We start from the raw sequence: 25,807 nt of genomic DNA on the forward strand, positions 1-25,807 counted from the left end.
ATGTATCGTTAAAAATGAACAGATTCACCACAAACTCAATCAATAAAGATAGCACGGTTATGTTTCACTTATACGTTTCGTTTTAGTCATATGACCGCTCATGTTGCCGTTCAGTTGGCCCAGGATCACATGACCAGGCCGGTGCATCACGGGAAACAAATCAATCAGCAGGGTAACCGAGGTTTCCAACATGGCTGCTTTCGGATGTCAGTAAGGGAGTTGTTTTCAACTCAGGAGCGGTTCGCTGTGTAGGCAGGCAGGAAACAAAACACACCCTGGTCCTTGTGCAGAGACAACGGCGGGGAGCACGATGGCTCAGTGTCTTCAATCCGTGCAGGAGTTTATTCAGGACTCGTTCGTTCCCATGGTGGCTGTCCTGTGCAGCGAATATGCGGAGAAAGTGACTCGGAAAAACAACCTGAATTTCTCCGAGCTGGTGAGGCCTTTCTGCCGGCTCACATCTGAAGGTTCGTATCGCTGCCGCACGACATCACACACTGCGTTAACGGGGCTTGTCTGCGGACCTGCACGGCCCTTTATTCCAGCTCCCGTCGCTTTCGGCATTAATCCGCCGCTGTCATTAGCGGCCGGTCAAGTGACAGGAAGGGCCGGTGGGATAAGCAAGTCCGGGCGAGCCGGGCCTGCTCCTGCTCCTGCTCCGACCTTGTCACTTGAGACGCTCATCAGTGTTGGGGGAACTCTGACATTGCTATAAGGTTTGATTTTATTGCCGCATATAATGGGCTGTGCATTTAAGGCAAAGAAATTGCCCCGTCGGGTATAGAGTCCATGAGCACGAGCTGTTGCAAAATAGGTACACCCTATTGCCGGTAGTGCCGGGTAGGAACACCCTTTGCGGGATCGGGAGGTGGTTTAACTATGCTGATGATCGGTGTTTTGCGCAAACATAAGCACAGTTTTCTGTCAGCGTTTGTCAAATAATTGCTATTTTTTTCTTTGCCTCCCTGAGATCTTGGCAGGATTATTCGTTTCTATATACGTACTTGTTTTATTGATGAATCTTGGTTAATCCGACTATCGGTTTGTTTCTCCTTAACACTGAGTTGATTGTTTTTCTCGGTGTGTCTAAGTCGCAGTACAATGCCGGCTTTAATGCAATCCGCTAATGCCTGCATATCGAGCTAATGATTCTCAACGCATATGATTTTAAAAAGGATGACAAAAACCTTTTGATCATGTTTGAGCTCACGTTTAACCCTGTAAAAGATGATTCAAATTTATGCAGCAATACTCAAGTCTTCCTGTCTCTCTTATTCTAAACAAGAGACAGAAATAAGTCTGACTGACTTTTTTTTTTTATGTAAATGCCCTTCATGCGATTAAATTTGGTTAGATTTTAGCTGTAAACCCGGCGAGCTTTCCTCACCAGTCACTCTTAACCTTCTCATTAGTTTCAGTTCTTCACATAAACGCCTTCGTTTTTGTGTAGTTACCCCAAGCGGTCATCTAATAGCGCTCATAAATAAAACACGATGTACAGCTGAAATATTTAAAATATCAGCGTTAGCCGTTATACAAGCGTAGCTGGTGTTGTGTCAGGTGTTAAAATCGGGGCATCTGGGCGTGCCCAAGCGTTCTAAATTTACGCACATGGAAAGGGGTTTAGTAAAACACTCATTAAAAGTAATGAGAATCCATAACAGACGTAGCCCCCATTTGGGAATTTGAAGAAGTTAAGCTTTTAAAATGGACCTATTTTTAAAATAGGTGTGATTCTACTAAATTCACTTGAAGCTATCATTCTTGACTTGTTTCTCTCCATCACTGGTAATTGTATTTTCGTTTGACCGAACAGTATGGGATATTGTTCTAATATTCGGTATGGAAGTAAATGCAGATGCTGCAACGTAAACTGCTTGAACCGGGTATCCTCCTTTGTTTTTATATGTGTTTCGAACATCACTGCATGCTTCTGTTCTTTTTGTAAAACAGTGATGATACTCTGTGTAGCCTCTCTGAATGATGGTGCTGTGAAGAATGTATTTGGTTCCAAGCTGCATACCGTTTCTTTTCCTGCGTAGTTATCGCCCGTTTTTAGTGCTCATTGAATTTAAAGAGAAACGTTAGTTAGAAGGCAACTAAATAGATATGTGCCTGTTTGTATAATTCCTGAAACCTTTCATTATAAATCAAAATGTAGCCAGAGAGATGTCATCATTTAAACTGGGTGTGCAAATTTAATTAGTTGTATTTGGATGAACTTCGTGTGCTGTTAATTCTACTTCCTATGTTATTGATTAATTTTATTCAAAATAGTGTCTTGTTGCTTTGAATATATTCCCAATTTTTTCCAAAAGACTGCAACATCTTCTGAATTGTATTTGATGCTGACTACTGTAATGAGTAGTGCATATGATTTCTTTTATTATTTTTTTTAAGGCAGCCAACTTGGCATAAACTGTGTACCCTGCTGTCCAGGCAGACGGGTCAGTACACAAGTCGTTGTGAACAACAAAGCCCGATACATGATACTCAACAAGAAATCTTGGTTAAAAATGCAGAAGGAAAAAAAATAATAAACAAGAGTCTTTTGATGCTAATCTGATGTTCACACACTGACTCCTTTTATAAAGTTTTGGCTTATTCAGAATATTGCTATTTGGCAAATGCACTGCATTTTTTAATGAATTTTAAAGAACATAATTGGTTACATTACAAGTGCATAATCAACCCTACTGTGGAAATAGCACAAGAATCTTATTCTCCATCATCAGGTCAGGTTAATCAGGTGGGGAAAATAAACTAATACTTTAACTGCAATTTGTGTCTGTATGATTCAAATAGATCACTGTCGTCATTCAGCAGAATCTTGAAACTACTGAATAGCAAATACTTAGTAGGTTGTGTGGGTCACTGCTCTTCTTTGTTCCTGAAATTTGCCTTCAGACTAACCTGATTCGACAGAATTGCGTGGTCATGGAATCCATAGGGGAATGATGGTGATGGAGGAATTTTGAGAAGGCAGAGCTGGGAGATAGTTGGCAGTTTTTCACAGCTCTTGTAAATGTCTTCAGAAAAAAAGAAAACTGCTGATGTTCACAAATGAGGCTCTTCCTGAGCCCCAGATCAAGACCATCGACAACTATGTGACAGCTTGTGCTTGTAATGTTCTTGAAGAATTCTCTGTGGAGATGAGCAGACTCTGTAATTGCTGTAATGAAAGCATTAAACGCTGGTGCATTGGTTGTTATTTATGCTGTATAGTTTGGCTGCAGCACAACATTCTGTAGCTGTCTATAGGAACATAAAAATGGTGTATTTACCACCAGCATGATCTTCATATTCATCTACTGGAACACTTTTATTTTGATAATTGGCAGCATTGTGTAAGATCTGGAGTTAATTGCGTGTGTGAGGAGCATCCTGGAATATGTTCTGAAAAAGTCCCAACAAGTGAACTATTGAATAGCAGATTATACTTGTTGACCATGTCCTCACCGCTGTTTCACACAGGTCACATGCGAGATCCCAACAACCAGATCCACGTGGTGAAGAACCTGAAGATTAGCGTGTCCAATGTGGTGACGGAGCCTCCTCACCATGCCACCACTCGCCGGTTGCTGAATGAGGTGGTGTTGGCCAGCCAGCCGGCCGAGGGCTTGGTGACTAACGTGATTACGGCAGGGGATTACGACCTCAACATCAGCGGTAAGTTAGGGGCAGGGCAGCTGGGAGAAGATCTGAAGGTCAAACGGTGGGGCTTGGCCCATGTTCGGAAGCAGCTGATGAGAGGAGAGGTCTTAAGTATATTGTCCTTTTATTGTCCAGTATGCTTGCAGTACTCAAAACTGTCTTATCACACTTTATCCTAACCTGCTCGGATTTCTTTTGTCAAATGGCAAACTTAGGTTATATTTTTTTTAACCACACCCAGGGGTGGAGTAATTTGGACTGAGCAGTAGCCTGCTGGCTAGTAAAAATGCATGTCAGACTACATTTTTATTGAATTTGTCCACTTGGCTAGTAGCAAAAATTCTTAAATTCCATCATTGACCACAAACTGTGGGTAATTGATTTGAATTATCTGTTTAGCTTTTGCCTCCGTTCAAGGTCAGTTTACATCACAGAAGCTGTGTGGTAGACGGCAAATTTGCAATGTCAGCCTGCCAATTGGGACAGCGTGATCACAGCTCAGTTAGTGATTACAATCAGATCGCTAGAGCAAGAGGTGAAACAACATGGATGGAATGTCCTGAGAAGATCTCTGACTTAGCACACTAGGGGTAGCCTGGCCACTGGATCTCCAGGCTTGAAGGGCTGCAGTTAGAATGGACAGGAAGGAGGCTCCAGAAGAATCCATCTCCATGACGATGTATCTCCCGTCATTTAAATCCCACGTGGAAATGAAAACAAATCTCTTTATTGAGGTGCCTTCTTGTAATGTTATCTTTTGTGGTGAGTCTTAAGCCTCTTGTTTTGAGAGCTCATGAAATGCCAGGAATGATGTTTTGGAATTGTGATTGAAGATAACTTTTAATGATGCTTTGTTTCTCCCCCCTCCCCCTTTAAAAAAAATCCTCTGGATGGAATTCCTGGTAAGACGCTTCACACGCTGGTGAAATGTGACAATATCCAGTGTATCAGTTGTAGAAGATTGTTGAAACAGTTGACAAAATTGACTGTGTTCCTCTCCTGCCTGCGTGTGGTTTATCTCCTCACCTACTGTGACGGAGATCTTCACATAAATTATTACAGTACTAACACTCTACATGACCTTTTCCTGGCCATAAGATTTCAGGGGGTGTGTAGAAATGTATAAGGTGTGTGAGACTTGTCTTTTTCTTGGCAGATTGATTTTTCTTGACGCTCTGCCTGGGGGGCTTTGCCCAGTAACCTGAACGTGTATTTTATTTCCATCAGATGGCTCGCTTAAAGCTAGTGTTCCTTGGTACTATAGTTGGAAAGACACACTGATGGAACTGAGCAAATCCAAGTTCTATACAGGTATTCCCAAATGATGGTGTGGGGGGCTTCCCTTGCTTATTCTGTTTTCTTTCTGCCTGCCCTCCTCCCCAATCTGACTAACTCTTCCACAGCCTGCTCTCTCTTTTGTCTGAGGTTTTCAATTAGGGTGGAGGGGCTTTAGTCCCACTAGCTGTGTATCTGTAGAGCTGTAGATGGTGCACCTGTAAATATTCTGATATGGTTACAAAAAGTAATTGCGCCACATTCTCATATGAAGAGAAATCGACCCACTAATGAGCTCTGAAATCTCCCTAGTGAATCGAATTCTCTTGCTGCGTAACAGAATTACAGATTGGCTGTGAGCAAAAATGTTGTGATTTGTTTTATTTGCTTTGTATTGGTCAGGCAAAGGTGGGCCACCACTATGGTTTGGAAGCCTGGTCTGATCAGTATTATCTCGACTACGAAGGTGGCTCACTCTTTGTGCAGTCCACTCACTAATGTAAATGTAAAAATCTGCAATTTACTTTTTGTACCCATGCCCTCACACAACAATAAACCTGATCCAATTCAACAGTGGTCACATTCTAGAAATGGAAATTTCTGACCTCGTCGTGACTTCCTTTTCCTGTAACCGGGCTTCCTGTTTGGCCGGAACTCTGTGTTGGAGCAGGTTAATGTTGCTACATTTTTTTTAAAAATCAAATTGAAGATGTGAGCACGCTATGTAGAAAAGGAAGCAAAAACAGAATGCATTAGTAGGTTACCCAACTTACAAGATTTTAATGCTATGATATGATCAATTCAAAGTTTGTCTTTTGGGGATACTTCTCTGCATATACGGTTAAGTAGACCACTGTTTGAATTTCGGACAGCTGTGAATCTAGGCTTTGGCCTGTTTTCCCCCTTACGTTTTGTGTAATATCTTAAAATGATTTTTCCCTGTAGCTTGACTTGTCTTCCTGCTAGCCCTCTTGCTCATTGATTTAATGCGATGGTGTGCACTCTTTAATCAAGTGGAGGGTCCTGGTGAGGGTGCCGTTAGCCGTGGACCACATTGTCAAAGAGTAGTGGAAGCTGGCTCTTATGATACTTTTCAAGCTTAAGGGTCAGTCCATGCTAAATCAACCAGGGGCTCCATGGGCATCATTCCTGATTTTGATGAAAACTTGGTATTTTGATCCTTATAGAGAACACTGAAAATTCCCAAAGTTTTATTGAAAAATTCTGATGCAGTCCCTTTTCTGCACTCGCGAATCACACATATAATTTGTAAGGGTTTTCAGGAGACCATATCTTCATTTCTTAGCATGCTAGAGAGCTGAAAATTGCTCTCCTGGCCTACTTTTCCCCGCTCTTTCAGAATCTGGCATTACAATGAAGTTCAGGGGAAGCACTTCAAAGTTATGGACCTGCAAATATCAGTTTTTGGTTCAACCCCAGACACTTTTTTCGGATTCTGACTTCAAGCTGTGGGGTCACCACCACACCTACACCTACAGCAGGGACAAGTAGGCAAAAAATTTTCAGCTCTAGCATGCTAAGAAATGAAGATATGGTCTCCTGAAAACCTTTACAAATTTATATGCACTATTCGCGAGTGCAGAAAAGGGGCGTGGCACCCAAATTTGAAAGGGCCATAACTTTGGACTGCATCAGGATTTTTCAATAAAACTTGGGGAATTTTCAGTGTTCTCTATAAGGATCAAAAGTTTTCGTCAAAATCAGGAATGATGCCCATGGAACTTTTCTGGACATTGGTTGATTTGGCACGGACCGACCCGCAAGCACTCACACATGCATCGTCTTTTCAGTGAAAAGGTGTAGAGAGAAGGAGTTTTCCAGTTCAGCAGTCCACTGAGGGTAAATGATGGAGTGCTTGGATGACTTCTTTGCTTAGCTGACCTGTTTACTGCTTAATTTAACTTCAGCATTTCGGTTTGTTGGAGAGGTTAAAGGAGCCACGTATGATTCGAGGCAGGCTAATTCTGGTCCTCTGTGAATCAAAGATGTCATTTGAAAAGTTTGTCAGATGTCATGGGTATTTCTTGCAAGCTTAGGAGTTTCCTGCGTTTCCGTCGAACATTAGGAAAAAAGTCCAGGTCAACCCCCTGAGGACTTGGCCCTCCGTTTGACCAAGCCAACGCATGCTAAAGGCCTTGTCAGAAAGATGGAGTGTCCTAATGTCCTCACGGGATGGTGGTAGGGTTGAGCTGGCAATAGGCCTAGTAGCTCTACATGGAGTGAGATGTTCACATAAGGAAGATTGAGGTTTTAAATGGCAAAGTAGACCTCTTTGCTGTGCACCCCTATTTTCAGTGACACTGAATCATGTAGACTAATTTGGAGTAAACAGTCTGTTTCACGGGCATCGCTTGGAGTCTTTAATAAAAGACTTTGCTGAGCATTTTTAGCTATAAATGTGCTTTCTTTTCAGTCTTCTCTCCTTAGCTACAGTCTTTTAGCAATGGTGACAATTCTGTATAGTCTTTCCTCTTGCTGTGCATATTCTCCTCTAAGCTAGTGTAGAACATGTATACCACTCCCAGGAGTGAAGTACCCTCATGCCCAGCTTTATAAGGGTCTGGTACGCCTTCTTTCACAGCCACGACTCCCTGGTTTGAGGCTTACCGAGAGAATTTCCTCCAGTCCATGCCAGCCTCTGACCACGAGTTTCTCAACCACTACCTGGCCTGTATCCTTTCACCTGCCTGCTCGGAAATGGCTGCATACCAAGCCCACCTCTGACAGTATGTTGGGCAGCAACCAGTGTCTCACCTGGCTCTTGAGCCTATGGTTATTCAGCCATTAATGTTGAGGGACTTTAGGAATGTAGAATGTAGAATTCTAAGCAAACAATGGAACCATTTGGCCTGTTTTTTTTTTTTGTTCCATTTGTGCCATCCCAGCTCCCCATTGCCTGGTCTTAGTTTCACTTTCAGATGGTTTCACTTTCATTTTTGCTATTCGGCCTTCCCGGCTTCCCTTGACGCACGTTCCCTCAGGCATGCTTGTGGTGACATCGCACGAGGCCTCGCCCGTGGACCAGTTCTTCAAGCTGTCCCAGGACCAGCACCGCATCCAGCATGGCAGCGAGCATGCCTACCCCAAGTGGTTCATCCCCAACACACTGAAGTACTACGTTCTGCTGCATGACGTCAGCGAGGGTGACGAGCAGAGGTATGCCTACCGGGGCAGGAAGTCTCGCTGAAGTTACACTCCCGCCTGCCATTCGAATGAGCGAGGTGTGGCTGTGGAAGAATGTACAGCTGGAAGCTCATGCCAGGTTCCAGGCAATTGTTGAATCACTATTACGTTTATTTGCTGACAACCATATGCAAACCCATTTCCAGAAACAGTTGGGACGTTGTGTAGAATGTAAATAAAAACAGAATGCAATGATTTGCAGGTCATATAAACCCATATTTAACTGAAAATGGAACAAAGACAACTAACCAGATGTTAAAAATGAGACCTTTTATTGTTTTATGATAAATGCATGCTGAATGTGAATTTGATGCCAGCAACAAACTTCAAAACTTGTTGGGACTGGGGCATGTTTACAACTGTTTTGCATCACCTCTTCATTTAACAACACTATAAAGGTTTGGGGACTGAGGAGAGCAGTCGCTAGGGTTTTGAAAGTGAAATGTTGTCCCGTTCTTGCCTGATGTAGGACTTCAACTGCTCAACCGTTTGGGTCTCCTTTGTTGTATGTTTTGTTTCCTGACGTGCAAAATGCAGATGGACACTGACAGGATTCATGGTGTTCATGTGTTTCTTTTAATGACAGCAGTCAAAAAAACGCAGATATTTTCGTCGTTGACGCTCGCATGGGGGCAAAGCTCCGTCATGCGAGATACTGAGAGTAGAGGAGAATTGTAAACGTGCGACCGTGTAGAGACAGAAATGACAAGCTGTTGTGTAAATAAGATAAATAACATAAGGCTATTACGTGTGTTTGATAAAAGGACGATGTATAGACCTGTTCTAAAGGAAAGGTAACCTTAAATAATGCTATATCGAAAATAACATTAAATAAAATTAACTTCACCTTCAAAGGGGGGGCGGGAGGTGCCGTTGGGGCAGGGGGGTGGGGCGCCCCCCTAATATAATGGTAGGGGAAACACTGCATTCTGTTTTTATTTACATTTTACATAGCGTTCCAGGTTTTTCGGTAACTGGGTTGTAGACAGCATTTCTGTCTAGGACTGCAGGCTTCCTGGTGCTGATGGGAACATGACAAAGACTTTTTCTTAGTTTGTTTCCCATTAAGGAACAATGTGAGGGCAACATTTATTGAAATATGTCATCATGCCCATGCTTTTCATTACCCTTAAGAATTTTCTATAGGCTTAATGTGAAGAAATTGAGTGAGTGTATAGACATTTAATCTACAATTAACTTGCTTTTCCAGTTGTGTTGGGTTCATAATGCACTGAAGTCTGTCTGTGCCCTCCCCATACAGACAGTTATATAGAGGCTGAATTTGATCCTATTTGTTTTGTCAGCCAGGCCATTGATTTATTTTGCTTTGTTTTTCTCTGCTCTAGAGCACATTCTTTGTTACTGGTTTTATTTTGAAACGCGATGCCTTTCGAGTCACAGACAGGTTTACTTCTTTCCAACAGGGCCGAGTCTATCTACGAGGACATTAAGCAGAAGTACGGGACCCAGGCGTGCTATCTGCTGAAAATCAACTCGCGGACGTCCACGCTCGGGCCTGACGAGCAGATTCCGGATCCCTGGAGTCAGTATTTGCACAGAAATAATTTCCAGAACCAGGTTTGTTCCTTGGGAAAATGGTCCTTTCCCTGCAGGTGGTGGGGTGCCCAACTATCATACTGTAGGCTCAGTTTGCCCCTGAAACCTCCTAGTTGTATTGAACGTTGCTATGGCTACTATTTGGTGGTCATGCATGATCAGTATGGTGCGTCTCTTTGGAGATTCTGCCTGGTCCTTCCCTGTCTGACTCCTCATCATTTTATAGTACGAATTTTTACCAACTTTTTAGTTTGCACTCTAAAATGGTACTTGAGACCCACCTGAACTGACCTGGGCCTGGTTTCTCAAAATCTTTTAATGTAGAACTTACGAACGACGTAGTGTTTAGAAGGTTTTGAGAAACTCACCCCTGACGTATTAGCTGGTTACTACTTGGTAACTTCTGTTTCATACCCATATTTCTGCCCTCGATGCTAAAAATCATACCAGTAAGTCGAGCAGAATGGAACTGACCGAGATTCATGCATCTCCTAGGAGCTGCCTGAAGAGGGCCCCGCGGTGGTCATGAACAATGTGATTGTTGAGAACAGCATGAATGCGTCCGAAACTGACGGGCTCCACCTTCCCGCTAAAGGTAAACAAAAGTGCTATACCGGTCCTCTTTAATTGCTGCCTATGCCATGCGTAGGATCAGAAAGTTAGACTGGTGGCTACAGCATGGATGTTCCATCTTCCAGCTTGTACCTGTTCACTGAGTTCCATTACATCCCCTGGTGCTGGAAGTTTCAGCTTGTTGGGGCCACCAAGGGCAGGTTGGGTTATGGTTAAAGTCCTGGATGTTTGTTGGTCTTTGGTTCCTGTTTGTTGGCTTTGGCTGTGTAAAGGTGTGTAACCCTTGCACATATCTAATGGTAACATCCTTGGCATATGGTTGGTATACCAGCTGCCTCTTTGTGTATGTGCTTGATAGGTCGGTGTCGGTTACTGTGCTGCTTCTTGTTGCCATATTTCAAACCTCTTCCTGACTTTTGCAGACGATGTTGGCAGTATAAGCAGCGACCACCCTCTGCAGTCGGATGACCCCAGCAATGCCGCCACCCACCTGGACGGCATCGATGACATCAAGCCTGTGGGGACGGGGCCTGAGGTCGACGTCAGGAAGCAGCCTTGTGCTGCCTCTGCCACACACGGGGCTTGCCTGACCCTTGGTGACCATGACCGCATCCGTCTCTTCATCCAGGAGTTCACGTTCAGGGGCCTCCTGCCTCACATTGAGAAGAACATTCGGCAGCTCAATGACCAGGTTTGTGTTTCTTGACTGAACTTTACCTCCCATGCCCTAGTAGTGATATTAGATCCTAGGCTCCAGTGCATTGATTTCTGCCAATTGTTTATTCAGGGGTGTGTTTACAGCCCAAACATCCTAAACACATAGGACATGACCTGTTCACCAAATCTCCAATTTGTAACCTGTTGGTAGACGCAATACAGCAATGCCGAATTTGGGTCGTACTTATTACTACTCATTTTAATGCTTACTGTCAAATACACGCACACACACAATCTTTGCTTTAAGGTAGAGGCATGTCATCCTCTGACCTTGGGCATTGCCTTGTATTTTAACTGCAGGTCAGGCAAGACGGCTACAGTTAGCTTACGGCCTAAGGGGCATGATTGGCACAGAGTCTTATTGAAGCCTTCTGTCACTATAGCTGAAAGGGAACAGATAGGTCAGGATGTCCGAACAGAAAAGGGGCGCTGGATCAATCGGAGCAGCGCAATTATCCCAATGAAAGTGACATTTGAAGATAAATCTAACAGAAACGGCAGTGGGGGAATTAGGCACTCAGCTCTTTAACTAATAGTACTACAGTAATCAAATTAATTTTCTCCATGAACCCAAAGTGGAAGTTATAGGTGAAAATGAAGTTCGACAGCATTTTTGACACTGGTGTTGCTGTCATATTCCAGCCCCTATGGGCATTTTCTCATTAGAGCCCATTTTGCTAACTTAATAGGTCTGATTATTTGTTAATTTTCTCCCAGGAATCCAGCTGTGATATCCTGTGTGCTGCATTCCCTGAGTGCATGATGAAATGACTTCAGACCTACAATTATATTTGAATAAATGATGCGACTGGGGTTAAATGAGTAACTGAGAGAAGATGTTCCGGGGGCGAGGGGGGGGGGGGGCTTGGAGTTGGATCCCACCCTGGATGTTCACTGTTCACAGGCTCACTGTTATCTTGTATTGGATAAGTAGGCGGTGGTGGGCGCAGTTGGATGGGAGGATGATCGTAAATCTCAATCCTTTTAGCTCAGCTCTTTCTCTCATTTGCCCCTTTTTCTGCTCCAGCGTATGTCAAGGAAAGGCATAAGTAGTTCCTTGATTTCTGCCACAAAGAAGTGGTTTGGCGGTGGGAAGGTACCGGAAAAGAGCATCAACGAGCTGAAGAACACATCCGGGTTATTGTAAGTAGCATCTCTTCTCTGCTCGAACTTCCCTGAAGATATTGACACGTCCGTAGTGATAACTGCTGGGACAATTGTACAGAACACTTCTAATTGCAATGTAAATATTGTTTCCTTTTAGTTATTCAGTCACCTGACTGTCTGCAGTCGCTGTAGTTATTCCTTTAGAATGAGATGCATTGTGGATTCTGATGTGTTGTGTTACCAGCGTCATGGTCCTATTCAGCTGTCACCAACAGTTCGTGAAGCACCAGGTCTGCACATTGTGTAAAGGGCGCGTCGGTGAGCTCTGCAGAAGCTGCCCTTGGCTCTGTCATCTTTCAGGTACCCCCCAGAGGCACCCGAGCTTCAGATCAGGAAGATGGCCGACCTGTGTTTCTTGGTCCAGCACTATGACTTGGCATACAGCTACTATCATGCAGCCAAGAAGGACTTCCTGAGTGACCAGGCTATGCTGTATGCTGCCGGGGCCCTGGTGAGTCTCGGGGATATTAATGACCGCACCTCGCGGTGATCTTATATAGGTATGGGAGAAGCCCAGCTGGATAATCTGCGTGGGTGTGGTTATAATGTGGTGTTGATCACTGAGTATATTCCATTGGTTGCTTTGCTGTTGGTTAATGATTGACGGTGTTTGATTAACCCCACAGTGGGGGATGAAAGTCCCAGTTCTCCCTCAGCTGCCTCTCTGTTTTTCTGGTTTAGATGACCTGTTGATCGCAAGCTTCAGCTTCTCACACTCTTTGACCTTGAATGACTCTCTTTTTAGGAAATGGCTGCTGTGTCCGCCTTCCTTCAGCCCGGCGCTCCGAGACCCTACCCTGCCCACTACATGGACACTGCCATCCAGACCTACAGGGATGTGTGCAAGTACGTACCACTCTTCCCAGTAGGGGGGTTGGACTAATAGTATAATAATGGGTCTTGATTTGAACAAAAATAATGGGTAATGGGTCTTGATTTGAGCTAAAATTATGTTGTTGCCTGTAAATTTTGTTTGAAGCCATTTGGGGGTGAGTAGGTAATGAGACCCGTTTGAGCTGTCAGCTCTTCCTCCGGTGGAAGCCTGTGAGCTGGTGTGGGGATTGACTGAGGACTAAGGTGTGACACCCCCCTCCTCAATTGTTTGATTCTGTCCCTAGGAACATGGTGATGGCTGAGAGGTGTGCCCTGCTCAGTGCTGAAATCCTGAAGAGCCAGGCCAAGTATTCGGACGCCGCCACCCTCTTGATCAAGTTGACGAGCGAGGTAGGATGTCTGTATCAGTCCTTTCCTGCATGCTGGTTTGATTGGGAATGTATCCAGTAATGGCATGATAATTTCAGTGAATAAACTGAAAAACATACCCTCATCTGGAGCATGAGTGCTTAGATCAGAGATGTTTCCAAATCAGGAGCAATTCTAGCATTTTTTTCAAGTTGGGTGGCATACGAGGGACCATAATTCATACAGTGGGTCCAGCTTTATTAGCTAATGATATCTTTTGATTTGGTGAGTGACAGGATGCGGCACTTTGGTAGCCAATCAACTTTCACCTTGGGCCGGTTGCCCCATCCCTGTATACGTGCCTTTTTCACATCAAAAGCCCTGCCATAGGCCTGATGGCTGAACTGAACAGCTGGTATTTGAGATGTAGCTTGGCTGCCATTCGTCACACTAAGCGTGTCACCCGTCACGCAGGACTCAGACCTGCGGAGCGCGCTGTTGCTGGAGCAAGCGGCCCACTGCTTCATCAACATGAGGAGCCCCATGGTGCGCAAGTTTGCCTTCCACATGATCCTGGCGGGACACAGGTTCAGCAAGGCAGGCCAGGTGAGGCTTGGGTTACGCGTCACACCCCCACCGACGCCAGGGAGGGAGCCCTTCTGTAACCGGGCACCCTTCGGGGTGGGGGTGGGAGTATTACAAGGCTGGTGTCTTATTTATTAATGGTGTTGTGGATCTTTTTTAGGACGACTAAAAGCGCACCAGCAATCGTAGATATGATGATGATGAAATTATTATGCTTATAGGAAATGCTCATTCTTATTGTTAAATGTTTGTTGTGATCAGTACTTTAATACAAAGCAGACCCTTATTTAAACTATTAGCAGATTTCCACAATGACTACCTGACAAGCGATTTATATATTTATATTACATATGTATACAATATGTAACTTCACTGGCTAAGGACTTTAGTCAATTAACCAATCAGATTTTAAGGATGAAAAGCATGCATTTGTTTCTGTGCGAATTTAAAACTCCATAAAATGGGTGGTCGTCAAAGTCAGCATCCGAGTACTGAAGATCAGCTGATCCCGGCTGTCAAATGAGATCCGTCTGGGTGACAGACCCCCCTAAGCAGTAGTGTGATGCTTCTATGGCTTCAATCCCGGCATATGTTAATCAACTTGGGTTTGTGTTTTGGGTTCATATGTCCAACTTGATATGGCAGTCAACTGTCCATACTATTCTGCTTAAGACTGTAATAACTTTGGTCTGGAAGGGACCAGGGACGTTGCTGATGTTGACAACTGCCACTAGGTGTCACAGCGGTAAAGGCATCTGTCCACTTACCAGCCTGTGCTCTCCTCTACAGAAGAGGCATGCCCTGCGATGCTACTGTCAGGCCATGCAGGTGTACAAGGGCAAGGGCTGGTCTCTGGCCGAGGACCACATCAATTTCACCATCGGACGGCAGTCTTTCACGCTGCACCAGCCCGAGAATGCCGTGGCAGCCTTTCGGCACATTCTGATCAACGACAGCAAGCAGGCCGCCTCGCAGCAGGGCGCCTTCCTCAGGGAGTACCTCTACGTCTACAAGGTGCGCTTGGGCCTTGCCTCGCCTGCCACATGCCCGGCTGGTCACATTTTATTTGTTTCTTGCCTGGGAAGAGCCGTATAAATTAGCTGAGATGGGAATGCAGATATCTGCAAAGATTTTCACTAGTGCTTTAACTCTCAGCATTTGCACCAGATGCGTATTATTGTCATGACCGACCTTAATTCCGTCATTAGGGGTTACAGAGTCTTTTATGCAGTGTCATAAACTCTAACAGTTTTGGAAGACAAGTGGGCTTTATCGTCATATCAGCCATGCATGCGTATACATCCATCCATCCATCCATTTTCCAAACCGCTTATCCTACTGGGTCGCGGGGGGTCCGGAGCCTATCCCAGAAGCAATGGGCACAAGGTAGGGAACAACCCAGGATGGGGAGCCAGCAGGGCACACTCGCACACCATTCACTCACGCATGCACACCTATGGGCAATTTAGCAAGTCCAATTAGCCTCAGCATGTTTTTGGACTGTGGGGGGAAACCAGAGTACCCGGAGGAAACCCCACGATGACATGGGGAGAACATGCAAACGCCGCACACATGTGATCCAGGCTGAGACTCGAACCCAGGTCCCAGAGGTATGAGACAACAGTGCTAACCACTGCGCCACCATGCCACCCCCACGCGTATACAGTGGGTTGAAATGGCATTCCCCCTGGACCACGACAACAGCAGCAATAAAGGGAGGGTTTTCACACAGTGGACAGTGCGAAACAGAGGGGCTGGACACAAGGGTCTGTTCACTTAGTACAATGTGTCTGTATGTAAACAAGAAGCAATGCAGCAGCAGCAGCTAAATGCTGTATGTACTTGGAAATCCTTTATCAATGTTAGTGTTATGGAGAGTAATGGAGAACAGGGCCAGGGGTCTGTTTCAGAAAGCAGGGTTTCTTACTTAGCCGGATAACTTGTTTGAAGTTAAGGTATCCTAGATGAAATGGACTTCAACTTCATTCACTTAAATTTAAGCCAGTCTACCTTAAATCCGGCAAGTTTTCTGACTGAGCAAGAAATCCTGCTCTGAACTGTGTACTTTTAAGGCCACCTGAATAAAGCTGGGCACATGTTGATGTTTCCATCCGTTTACATTGTCCCCAATCCCAGAACGTGAGCCAGGCGTCCACAGAAGGGGCCCTCCCCCAGCTCCCCCTGCCCTGCATCCACAGCTTCGCCACCAGGGTCTTCTTCGGCCATGACCGGAGGCTGGCCGAGGGTGAGGATGAAAGTCAACAGCTTTGAAGCATCATAGGAGATGAGGGAGCTGTGTGATCACTGCCATCCACCTGATTTAAAAATAACCACGATGGGCATGATACATAAGCGTGGCAAAATTTGAGGAGCCGAAATAAAAGGAGGCGGAGTTTACAGGCAGAAAGGGCGTCTGAAGCCGGGGCAGTGTCCGATGACAGCGCCAGCCTCCTGCAGCAAGGATGTGTCCACCGACGCCTTGGAGAGCTGCATGTGCTTATGCAGGATGTTCAGGCCACCCCAAAAAAAAACCTTCCATGTTCAGAAGCAAATTTTAAGTCATTTGTAAAATCAGAATCAGCTTTATTGTCATTCAAACCATTTAACCTTTAATCGGAATAATCCATTTAGTAAAGCTCTTGAAGCTTTCGTTGTGTCTGAGCACCGTAGAGACAATTGGCACATTCCAGACTTCCTGGAAATTTTGGTGCTTAAGTGCTTCAATTGCAGAGATGCTATAAGCAGACTGACCAGTAGAGGCACCACTGAGGTAGTTTGGCTGCCTCCATGACACTTTGGATGCAGTCAGTGGTCCCTAAGAACTTAAAAGCTGGGATTCACTTTTTTTCACCTCTCTATCAAATCGATTTTCTAGTACAGTGGTGCCTGCGGTTCACGAACGCTGTGGTCTACGAACAATTTGGTTCACGACCAAAAATTTTGTGAAAATAATGTATTGGTTCGCGCACAGAATTTGGTTGACGAACAGATTCCTAGACCAGCTTCCTTTGTTTTTTTTTGTTTTTTTTACACTAGTGTAGAACCGGCAGGGCGCATGTCCCAGCAGGCAATTGTAAAATGAAGGACCACAACAGGCACCCAAGGAGCACTGAACCCAAATACACAGATGGGAAACACAAGGTTGTAAGACTCCAAACTGTAAGATGCACACACAGTGGAAGATTTACACACGCTACACGTGAGGATTGGATCAGGTACACACAAGACACGGGCAAACACATGCGTGGCAGTAGGGAAATGCAACCATTAACAACATCATCATCAACAATAACAATACAAGGGTTAAGGACTGTTAATAAAGAGTGAGATTTTCCCCGGCAAGTAAGTCTCCATGTCTCCCTCTGCTCCCGGGATGCCTTGATCCGCCCGTTTCTTTAAAGTTTTTACTACAAGAACCAGAAAAGTAATTAAAAATTATTATTTGGTACACTTCTGAAGGAATTAATCAAATTTCAGTGCTTTCTTATGGGAAAAATTGCCTTGGTTCACGTACAAATTGCTACACGACCACTTTCCTGGAACGGAATATGTTCGTGAACCGCAGGCACCACTGTAAGTGGTAAACATCTGTTATCTTTAGCATGTATGAATTGCCAAAAACTAAGCCAAGGCTGCTTCTCCATCCCAGGAGAAAAGCAGGCTGCAAGCCATGTCAGCCTGGACCAGGAGTACGACCGCGAGCTGTCCCAGCAGTGGCGGGAACTGGAGGAGCAGGTGGTGGCCATAGTGAACCGGGGTGTGCTGCCTGCAGCCTTCCAGCCCACGCAGTACTGCCTGAGCAACCAGACGGACAACATGCGCTTCCCCTTGGCTGTGGTAGAAGGTATTTCCTTCCATCCATCCTTCCATCAATCATTTCTTTATACTCACTTGAATATTAGGATGGTTTGATTGGTTTCTTGCTGGATGAATGTTTCTGTAGAGTAGTGTTTCTCTGCCCAGTCCATGGGCACCTCCAGACAGTGCACATTTGTGCTCTCTCCCAGCTACCAGTATGCCTGTACCCGGTATTTGTGTTCACGGACACCTTCTCCACACTCTTAAAGTAGAACAGGAAGTTGATCTCGTGCACGCCCTCGCGGTCAGGTCCCCACAGCCATATGGACAGCCAGGTGCTGGGCTGGAGCGCGGAGTCTGGCAGCGGGATCTCCACCAGGTTCAGGAGGACAAAAACATGGACTGTCTGGGGGTCCCTGAGGACTGAGTTGAGAAACGCTGCTATAGAATGATTATGGCTCCACAATGTCACAGAATTTTGATTAATCAATTCAAAAGACATGTATATTTTTTTAATGTCATGGATTTCACATGCAATTCAGTTAGCTAATCTGCAGTGATTTCGTTACATGATTTTCTAAACAGGCAGGCTCAGTGTTTCTCATAAACATGGCCTGTCCATGCCTACCTAGAACCCATCATCGTCGAGGTGGTCTTCAGAAATCCCTTGAAGGTCCCCCTCATCCTCACTGGGCTCTCCCTGCTCTGGAAGTTCTCCCCCAAGGACCCTGGGCAGCAGCGGGGTGGTGAAACCGATGAAGTCGTGAGCAACGAGAGAGAAGTGCAGGTAGCGGCAGGCGCAACTCCAACCTGGGGGGCCTTACTGCCTTCTTCAGTTCAGTTCCTCTGGGTTCCTGGGCTAGTGTAGAGTTTCTGCTCATGACTGACCAAGGAGATGTAGATGTTCCCCTGTCCAGAGTGTGAGTTATGGGGCTTCGGGAAACTAAATACGTGATATGAAGATGACTGCTTCAACGTGTGTTGTATCTGTTTGACCCACAGGCATCTCAAGGGGGTTTAATTACCACTGAAGTAATATCAGAGTTTTACATGAGCCCAGAAGAAAAGAAAGTGGTGAGTGTCTGACTTGGTCCCTCTGCCCATTTGAAGGGGTATCTGTCCTCTGTGGGGTGGCCTCATGGCTGCTGTTTCTTTGTGGTGAAATGTGATCTTATCGGTTTGCTGGTCACCCTGAATTTTGGGGGCTTTGATTCCACCCCCACCCTCTATTTCTATTTTACAGGCTCGTCTCAAACTGCTACCACACCAGACCGGAGAGCTGCACATCCGGGGGGTGGTTTACAACCTGGGTGCGGCGCCCCCTCCTGGTGATGTCCTGAACAGCACTGTAGGGACACGGGTGGAAGGTGAGTTCTGCTGTTCAGAATGCTTCCTTTAGGGGACCCTTAAGTAGTTGACATCTAATGTGTGTCACATCTGAGTCGCATCACTGGATCCTGCACATCCCACAACTGAGGTATTCATACAACCTACAACCTTGTATTATAAAGCTTTGGTTGAACCTCAGAGGCTGAGATGCGTGGTGCAGTAGTACGAGGAAGAACTTCCTCTCCGTTCTTTTAGCCCCACCTCCGTATGCAGGAAGCGGGTGAAGCTGACAGGGTTTATCCCACTTTCCTGTTGCTGCAGGAAGCGTCTTCAGCGATGGCCTGTTCGTACGTGGTCATCAGGACCTGGAGATCCAGGGTCCACGACTGAACAGCACCAAGGAAGAGAAGACATCAGTGCGTCATGGTCCGGACAGGCGGCTGGATCCCATCATTACACCCCCCATGCCACTGCTGGAAGTGAGCTCCTGACCCCCCCCATCCACAGAAGTGGCACAGACTGCTAACAGCAGGGTTGGCCCAGCCCGCTTCAGGGCCATAAGCATAATTTGATTAACCTAGTTGTCCTTTGCCAGAGGCATAGATATGCTAGTCAGTTGGGGGGAGCGGTGGGGGGGCGGGGATCGGCTCATGGCCTCTGGGTCTTAAGCAGCCACCAAGTTTGCTGGTGCCTTGAGCCGGCTCTGTGCTAACATCTCCAGGGAATCTCCCTTTTGGTTTGCTTCCCTTCTGGATATCACACCATCTAGGGTAACCTTTGACCTCGGAATTAAATTTACAAAATGATGACTAGGGTTGCTAAGCTGCAAGGAACTTTATAAAGGACTTAATCAGGAGTCAGGGATGGATAGATGAGATAGATATATGGATACAGATAGAAATATAGGTAGCAACAGAGCTCAGTGAATAGATGGATATCAGTAAGTAGATAGATGTAGGGATGGATGGATGGATATAGGTAGCAATAGATGTATTGATATATAGTCATTAATATATAGATTACTGCAGAGGTTTTCCTTTTGAAATTTATAGATGTCATAGATGTAATTTCTGGTTCTCACCCCCCGTACCGATGCCCCCCTCATCACCCCTCAGGTCTTCTTTATCAACTTCCCCACGGGCCTGCTCTGCGGGGAGATCCGGAAGGCGTATGTCGAGTTCGTCAATGTGAGCAAGGTGGCCCTGAAAGGCCTGCGCGTGGTGTCCAAGCACCCGGAGTTCTTCACCTTCGGCAGCCATGCGGCCGCACTCACGCCACTCAGCCCTGGCGCCTCCGAGAACTGCAGCGCCTACAAGACCGTGGCCACGGGCCGCGCCTCCGCCTCCTCCACGCTGGTTGCGCCTGCAGACTTCGGCACCGGGGCCGACGGCTCTAGGCCCGGCGTAGTGGAGATCCCACTGCCAGATTCCGCACTCCAGCCCGGCGCCTCCGTCCAGCTGCCCATGTGGCTGCGGGGGCCGGACCACGAGGGCGTGCATGAGATCAACTTCCTGTTCTACTACGAGAGTGCTGAGAAGAAGGTGTCCAAGATGAGGTGAGGGAGTGTTCGTCAGAAGGGATACATCACTTTGTTTCCCTCGTCAGCCCTCTGAACATTTTTCCATTCCCTGTTTGCCTGTGTTCTTGCAGTGTAAATGCACTTCCCCACCTGTATTTAGTTTTATGTGCCCCCTGCCCCCCAGCCACCGCGTTCTGCGCCACACAGCTATCATCTGCGCCAGCCGCTCGCTCAGTGTGCGAGCCACAGCGTGTCGGAGCAACACTCTGCCAGAGAACAGCGAGGACCGGAACAGCGGCATGCTGGTCTTCGTGGATGTGGAGAACATCAACACTGTAAGCCACAGGGAGCGTGGAGAGTGGCGGTGGGTCAGAGTGTCTCTCTGTCCCTGTCCCTTATCCCAACACAGCCGTCTCTCCCCCCTGCAGAACGAAGCTGGGGTGCGGGAGTTCCACATAGTTCAGGTGTCCAGCAGCAGTCAGCACTGGAAGCTTCACAGCTGCATAAATTCCGTCGAAGACAAAGGTGTGGCCGCTTCCGTCAGTCCCCAGATCGCTTAAAGATAATTGCCAGTGAGAGAGACTGATTACCAGTAACTCAGGAGACAGAGGCTGCTTCCTTTCACGACTCTAATACTCTCCCAGAATTGTGATGGGCGGTAAAACTTAAGCGTGACGTAGCAGGAGTGTGCGCTAAATGCTAACTGCTAAATTGTAATAGTCTTCCGGATCCTCACCGGCGCTTTCCGTTTCTCGCAGATTCCAAACTGACAAGCAGGGAACGGGGGAAGCTGTGCTTCCGGGCCACAAAGTGCAGGAACGCGGAAGGTGAGTCCTCCGGGACAGAATTATGCTGTCTGGAAATTAGCGCTGAACAGAATTCTTATTCGATTATTCTTTTGAATTCCCAGCTACCTCAGTTGCAGTGGGGAAGTACACGTTTGCTGACATCAACCTGGGGAATGAACAGGTGCGTTTTACCCGCCTCCTTCTGTAAAAAGCTTATTCAAGGAGTTTTAATGTGCAAATGCTGTCACTCCCCAGATAATTAGTGCTACCACACCGTGCGCCGACTTCTTCTTCCGGCGACGGCACCCCCCGGAGTCCAAGAAGCCTCCAATGTTGGGGAGCGCGGGGTTCGCTCCCCCTGCTGGCCACTCGGCTGCGGAGCACCTGAGCAATGTGGTGTGCCGGTGCAGCGAGGTGGACCTCAACATCATTGTCCTCTGGAAGGTACCATGTCTTGTCTTGTACTGGGGGGGGCGGGGCGGGGCTAACAAGTAAGCGACCAATCATCTGTAAGGCAGGTAGCTGTTAAGGAAGACAACCGACATCAGAGTGCATTTGTCTGGTTTAAGTGATGGCGTGATGTTCCATGTGTGTGGTTTTGAGGAAGAGCCCTCCTTTAAGCTGTCGACTCCTTTAAGGTTTCCATGGTGATGATTAGCATGGCCTGTTGTCCCCCCTAGGCATACGTGGTGGAGGATAATAAGCAGCTCATCCTTGAAGGGCAACTTCACGTCGCCCTGCAAACCATTGGGAGGGAAGCGTGCTCCCTGACACAGAAGGAGGTGACCTGCACCTGCTGGACATACCTGATCCACCCAACAAGCCTCCATGATACCAGTCTCTCTTCCTGATAATATTCATACCCAGTACATTTTGGTTTGTCGATGGTGGTTCAGACCCTTTCGTCTTGCTCCAGGGCATTTTCCTGCCTATAGTTCTTCGACAGCATTGTTCCTTTCCTCTCTCCATGGTCTAATAACGATGCATAACTCACATGTAGTTTGCAGTAGACTCCGCTAGGCTGATACCACTCCATGCTACATGAACGCTCTTAATGTTGTACTTTCTGCTGATTTGAACGGTAGCTTTATTAACTTCCTTTGTCTGGAAGCTACAGTGAGCCTTACACTTGTAACTGAGGCATGCATTGGAGGCTCAGCATAGCGGCAGCTGTGGATCAGTCACTTCTCGACAGCTGTGCTTTTATGTGCCGTTTGCCTCATCTATACATCTCTTTGGTCAAAAGCCTCAGCTTCATAGGTGTGGAAATGGAACCGCAACACCACAGAGAATGGACATGTCTCACTGTGAAAAGTACAGTTTGTTTAATGACGTAGCTGAGGCTTGACTGAGGGGGACTTGTGCAGACTGCCTGCCCACTGCATCTGCTATGAGGTCTTGAGAAATATGCAGGACAGGTGTGTCTCCAGCTACCAATAGCTGCTGTCATCCACGATCAGTTGACTCATTGGCATTAAGGCAGTCCTGCCCTTGTTTAATATTGTCTCTGAGTGAGGAGTCTCTATACCACCACATACCTCTTCATTAAACCAGTCAAGTGAATCTTTATAACCATGACGTAATCACACCTGCTTACCTTCAGTGACATATTAATCTTTTCTTTGGTTTAAAGAAGGTTGACGGTTTAACGTCCTTTCTTATGCTAAATAGAATTGGGTCTGACAATTTTTTCTGAAAGCCCTGTTGCTATGCAACAGTTTGAAGTAGATGGTAATTCTTACATAAGGCAAATGGATGTCGAGTGACAGACTCATGTTCATCCGTCATCTTTTTATTGGCACGTGGGTTTTCTAAGGGCAGTTTGCACGGTTTGCTCCTTAGTTGCTACAGGATAACACATCCTTGGGAATGTGAGCAAACACATCGCATTGTACACCAAAGGTGCATAGTGAAACCAGAAAGCTTCTGTTTGTGAAGTTATTGAAAATGTGGTTTTTCAGGAAGCTGAGGAGATGGTTCTGCTGAAGTTCAAGCCAGACGTTCCCCCTCCGTTAGCCAAGCCATCTGTGGAGCAGCTGTCCCAACTGATAAAGACAAACCTCCACTACCCAGAGTCCTACGACCACCCATTCCCACAGAAAAGGTGGCTGCTCTCCCTGCATGTCATTCCCCAGTAAACCCCCCAACAACCCCCCCATACGAATATGATTACAATGGTAGCTGGCCGTCCTTTTTTCTCAGAATTGGTTCAAGTCAGAGATGAATAGTTTGAATCCGGAAAGAAATTGTTTGAAACAAAATTTTGACCTGGACTTTTCTTTCTGGACCTGAACTATCTACTTCTGGTTAAAGTTTACAAAATGTGCACCACAGTTTGTAAAAGTTCTTTGGGAATCAGGGACTTAACTGCGGTTGCATAACCAGTAGAAAATGGACATTTTCGCACCCTGGGTGGACAATTGGAATGACCTGGCGTTCTTCCAAAAGTTGTAGGAAACAAGGTTTCTGATCCAGCTGACTCTGTTATGGAAGAGCAGAGGAAGCATGAAGAATGGCAGAAGGAACCTTCAGAAATTTAAATCTCCTTTTTGTATTCAGGACTAGGACTTCAGTGTAAACGCATGATGGCACTGAATAAGGCCTTACTGTTCTTTTCTGCTGTTAGTGGTTATTGGACCAATCAAGTGTCTCCTTTCAGGCAGTGAGTGCTATTAGCAAGTTGGCAAGTTACATGTTTACATTTCACCCCTCCCCTACCTACAGCCTCTGCATGGTACCTGTGACGCTCATGCTCTCTAACTGCTCATTGGCTGAAGTCGACGTCATCATAGACCTTCGGCACAAAGCCACCAGGTAAAGCACCACCATACAGGAATCTGCTGCTGTCAAATGAGATTCTGGCCCCAAGGCTAATTATAGGGAGATTCTTAATGGCTCTGCCAGTAACCTTCTTGCGTAAATGCATATATCATATAATCAGGGATTGACATAACCAGTTCACAAAATATCCATTTGCCATATAAAAGTTCAAATGCGTTGCAATTTCTTGTCATAAGAGCACAAATGCACATTTGTGCTAAGACAATGAATTGCTATGCATTTTAAGCTTTATACCGCAAATGTGTACTTGCATACCTATTATGTTAGTCCCTGCATACTTTACAGCAACAGAGAACAATGAAATTGATAATATTATACACTTCAAAATCCATTCAATTAAAATCAGTGCTAAACAGCATCCTCCAGTGGTGAGGACAGGACTGGGAGATGAGTAGTTTTTGGAGAGCATGTGTTGGTATGGTCCCAAAAGCATGATATTAATCCTGTTAACCTGAATCGGACCTCACCTTCCTGTTCTGTGCCTAACTTACACCCGCCTGGCCTGGCCCATGCTGTCTCCCCCCCCACGCAGCCCAGAGACCCTGGAGGTCCATGGGTCCTTCACGTGGCTGGGCCAGACCCAGTACAAGCTGCCTCTGCGGGCCCAAGAGGTCCGCAAGCTGCGCCTGACGGCCTGCTTCATCCACGCCGGCGTCTACAACCTGGGCACGCCACGCGTCTTTGCCAAGCTCGCCGAGCAGGGCTCCATGTGCGAAGCCAGCCAGCAGAGTGCCACACCGGCGCTCATCATCATTAACGGCGTCTGAGCCTGACCCCCCACCCACCCCCGACCGACACGCACACGCTGGACCCTGGAGAACCGAGATTCTTTTGTACAAACCCCCGCCGACTCGTGTGCTTGTGAAGATGGCAGTCACATGATGTTAAATAAACATAGCTGTTTTATGTTCTGACAGAGCATTGCGGACTTTTAAGAGTAACACAATATGGACTTCATTGCCATCGCCTCTACCTTACAGCTTGTCGCCCACCCCCATGCACCCCCCTTTTGCCTTTTCTATGAAATACAAATAAAGATGGAGGGAGGCCTACAGAAACTCCTTAAACTGTCTTCCTCAAGTTGATAATTGGGGAGGTTTCCTGTTTGCTTTACAGTTACAGTTGAAGGGTAGTCTTTTTGTTTCCCTCTGCCTAAACAATGTGAAATATCATCTAGAAACTGAGCAGTCTGGACCTGATCACACGACAGCTTAGTTAGTTGTCTTTCGGTTTGTTGTATTGTTGAATTTGAGGCATGGATTTTTTTTTTTTTTTTTTTTTTTTTTTTTTTAAAAGATGTTCTGTAAGAAGCCTGCGTGTTCATGGAAAAAAAATATATAAATCTGGATATGATGGCTGTGCTGTTTTCACAAGCACAATTTTAATTTTCTACAAACGAATCATTTTCCCATTCTGTAACTCCCACCTTTTTTGATTAAGCTGTTATTTAAATGTATCTACACATCTGGCTTTTCAGAAAATGATGTATTATATTTATAACAAATTTACTGTAAATAGAATAAAACATAACCAATTGCCGGTGTATAAAGACGTGTTTCTTTTTAAAGTGCAGTATAGTATGGATCACATCTGTATGTACTGTAATTCATTGCTTATT

General features: G+C 45.9%; 1 protein-coding gene across 3 annotated transcripts; it reads left to right on the plus strand.

Annotated features, from left to right (window-relative positions):
• The first annotated feature begins 139 nt into the window (after positions 1-139).
• trappc8 (trafficking protein particle complex subunit 8) lies at positions 140-25,490 on the plus strand. Of its 3 annotated transcripts, XM_049002556.1 has the most exons (31): positions 140-467; positions 3,475-3,669; positions 4,882-4,965; positions 7,532-7,621; positions 7,932-8,106; positions 9,558-9,711; positions 10,186-10,285; positions 10,389-10,463; positions 10,686-10,954; positions 12,008-12,123; positions 12,448-12,598; positions 12,893-12,993; positions 13,266-13,371; positions 13,804-13,935; positions 14,704-14,928; positions 16,051-16,159; positions 17,564-17,758; positions 18,345-18,499; positions 18,715-18,786; positions 18,956-19,079; positions 19,363-19,520; positions 20,157-20,596; positions 20,745-20,895; positions 20,989-21,085; positions 21,319-21,387; positions 21,471-21,529; positions 21,604-21,792; positions 22,029-22,130; positions 23,310-23,452; positions 24,073-24,162; positions 24,722-25,490. In XM_049002556.1, the coding sequence occupies exons 1-31, from the start codon at positions 311-313 to the stop codon at positions 24,954-24,956; spliced, it is 4,518 nt and encodes a 1,505-aa protein (XP_048858513.1). In that variant the 5' UTR covers positions 140-310; the 3' UTR covers positions 24,957-25,490. The 3 variants fall into 3 exon arrangements, with proteins under 3 accessions (XP_048858513.1, XP_048858524.1, XP_048858533.1); XM_049002567.1 differs by lacking the exon at positions 10,389-10,463; XM_049002576.1 differs by lacking the exon at positions 4,882-4,965.
• The last annotated feature ends 317 nt before the right edge of the window (positions 25,491-25,807 follow it).

Source organism: Brienomyrus brachyistius, chromosome 1, assembly GCF_023856365.1.
Source record: "Brienomyrus brachyistius isolate T26 chromosome 1, BBRACH_0.4, whole genome shotgun sequence".
NCBI classification, from domain to species: domain Eukaryota; kingdom Metazoa; phylum Chordata; class Actinopteri; order Osteoglossiformes; family Mormyridae; genus Brienomyrus; species Brienomyrus brachyistius.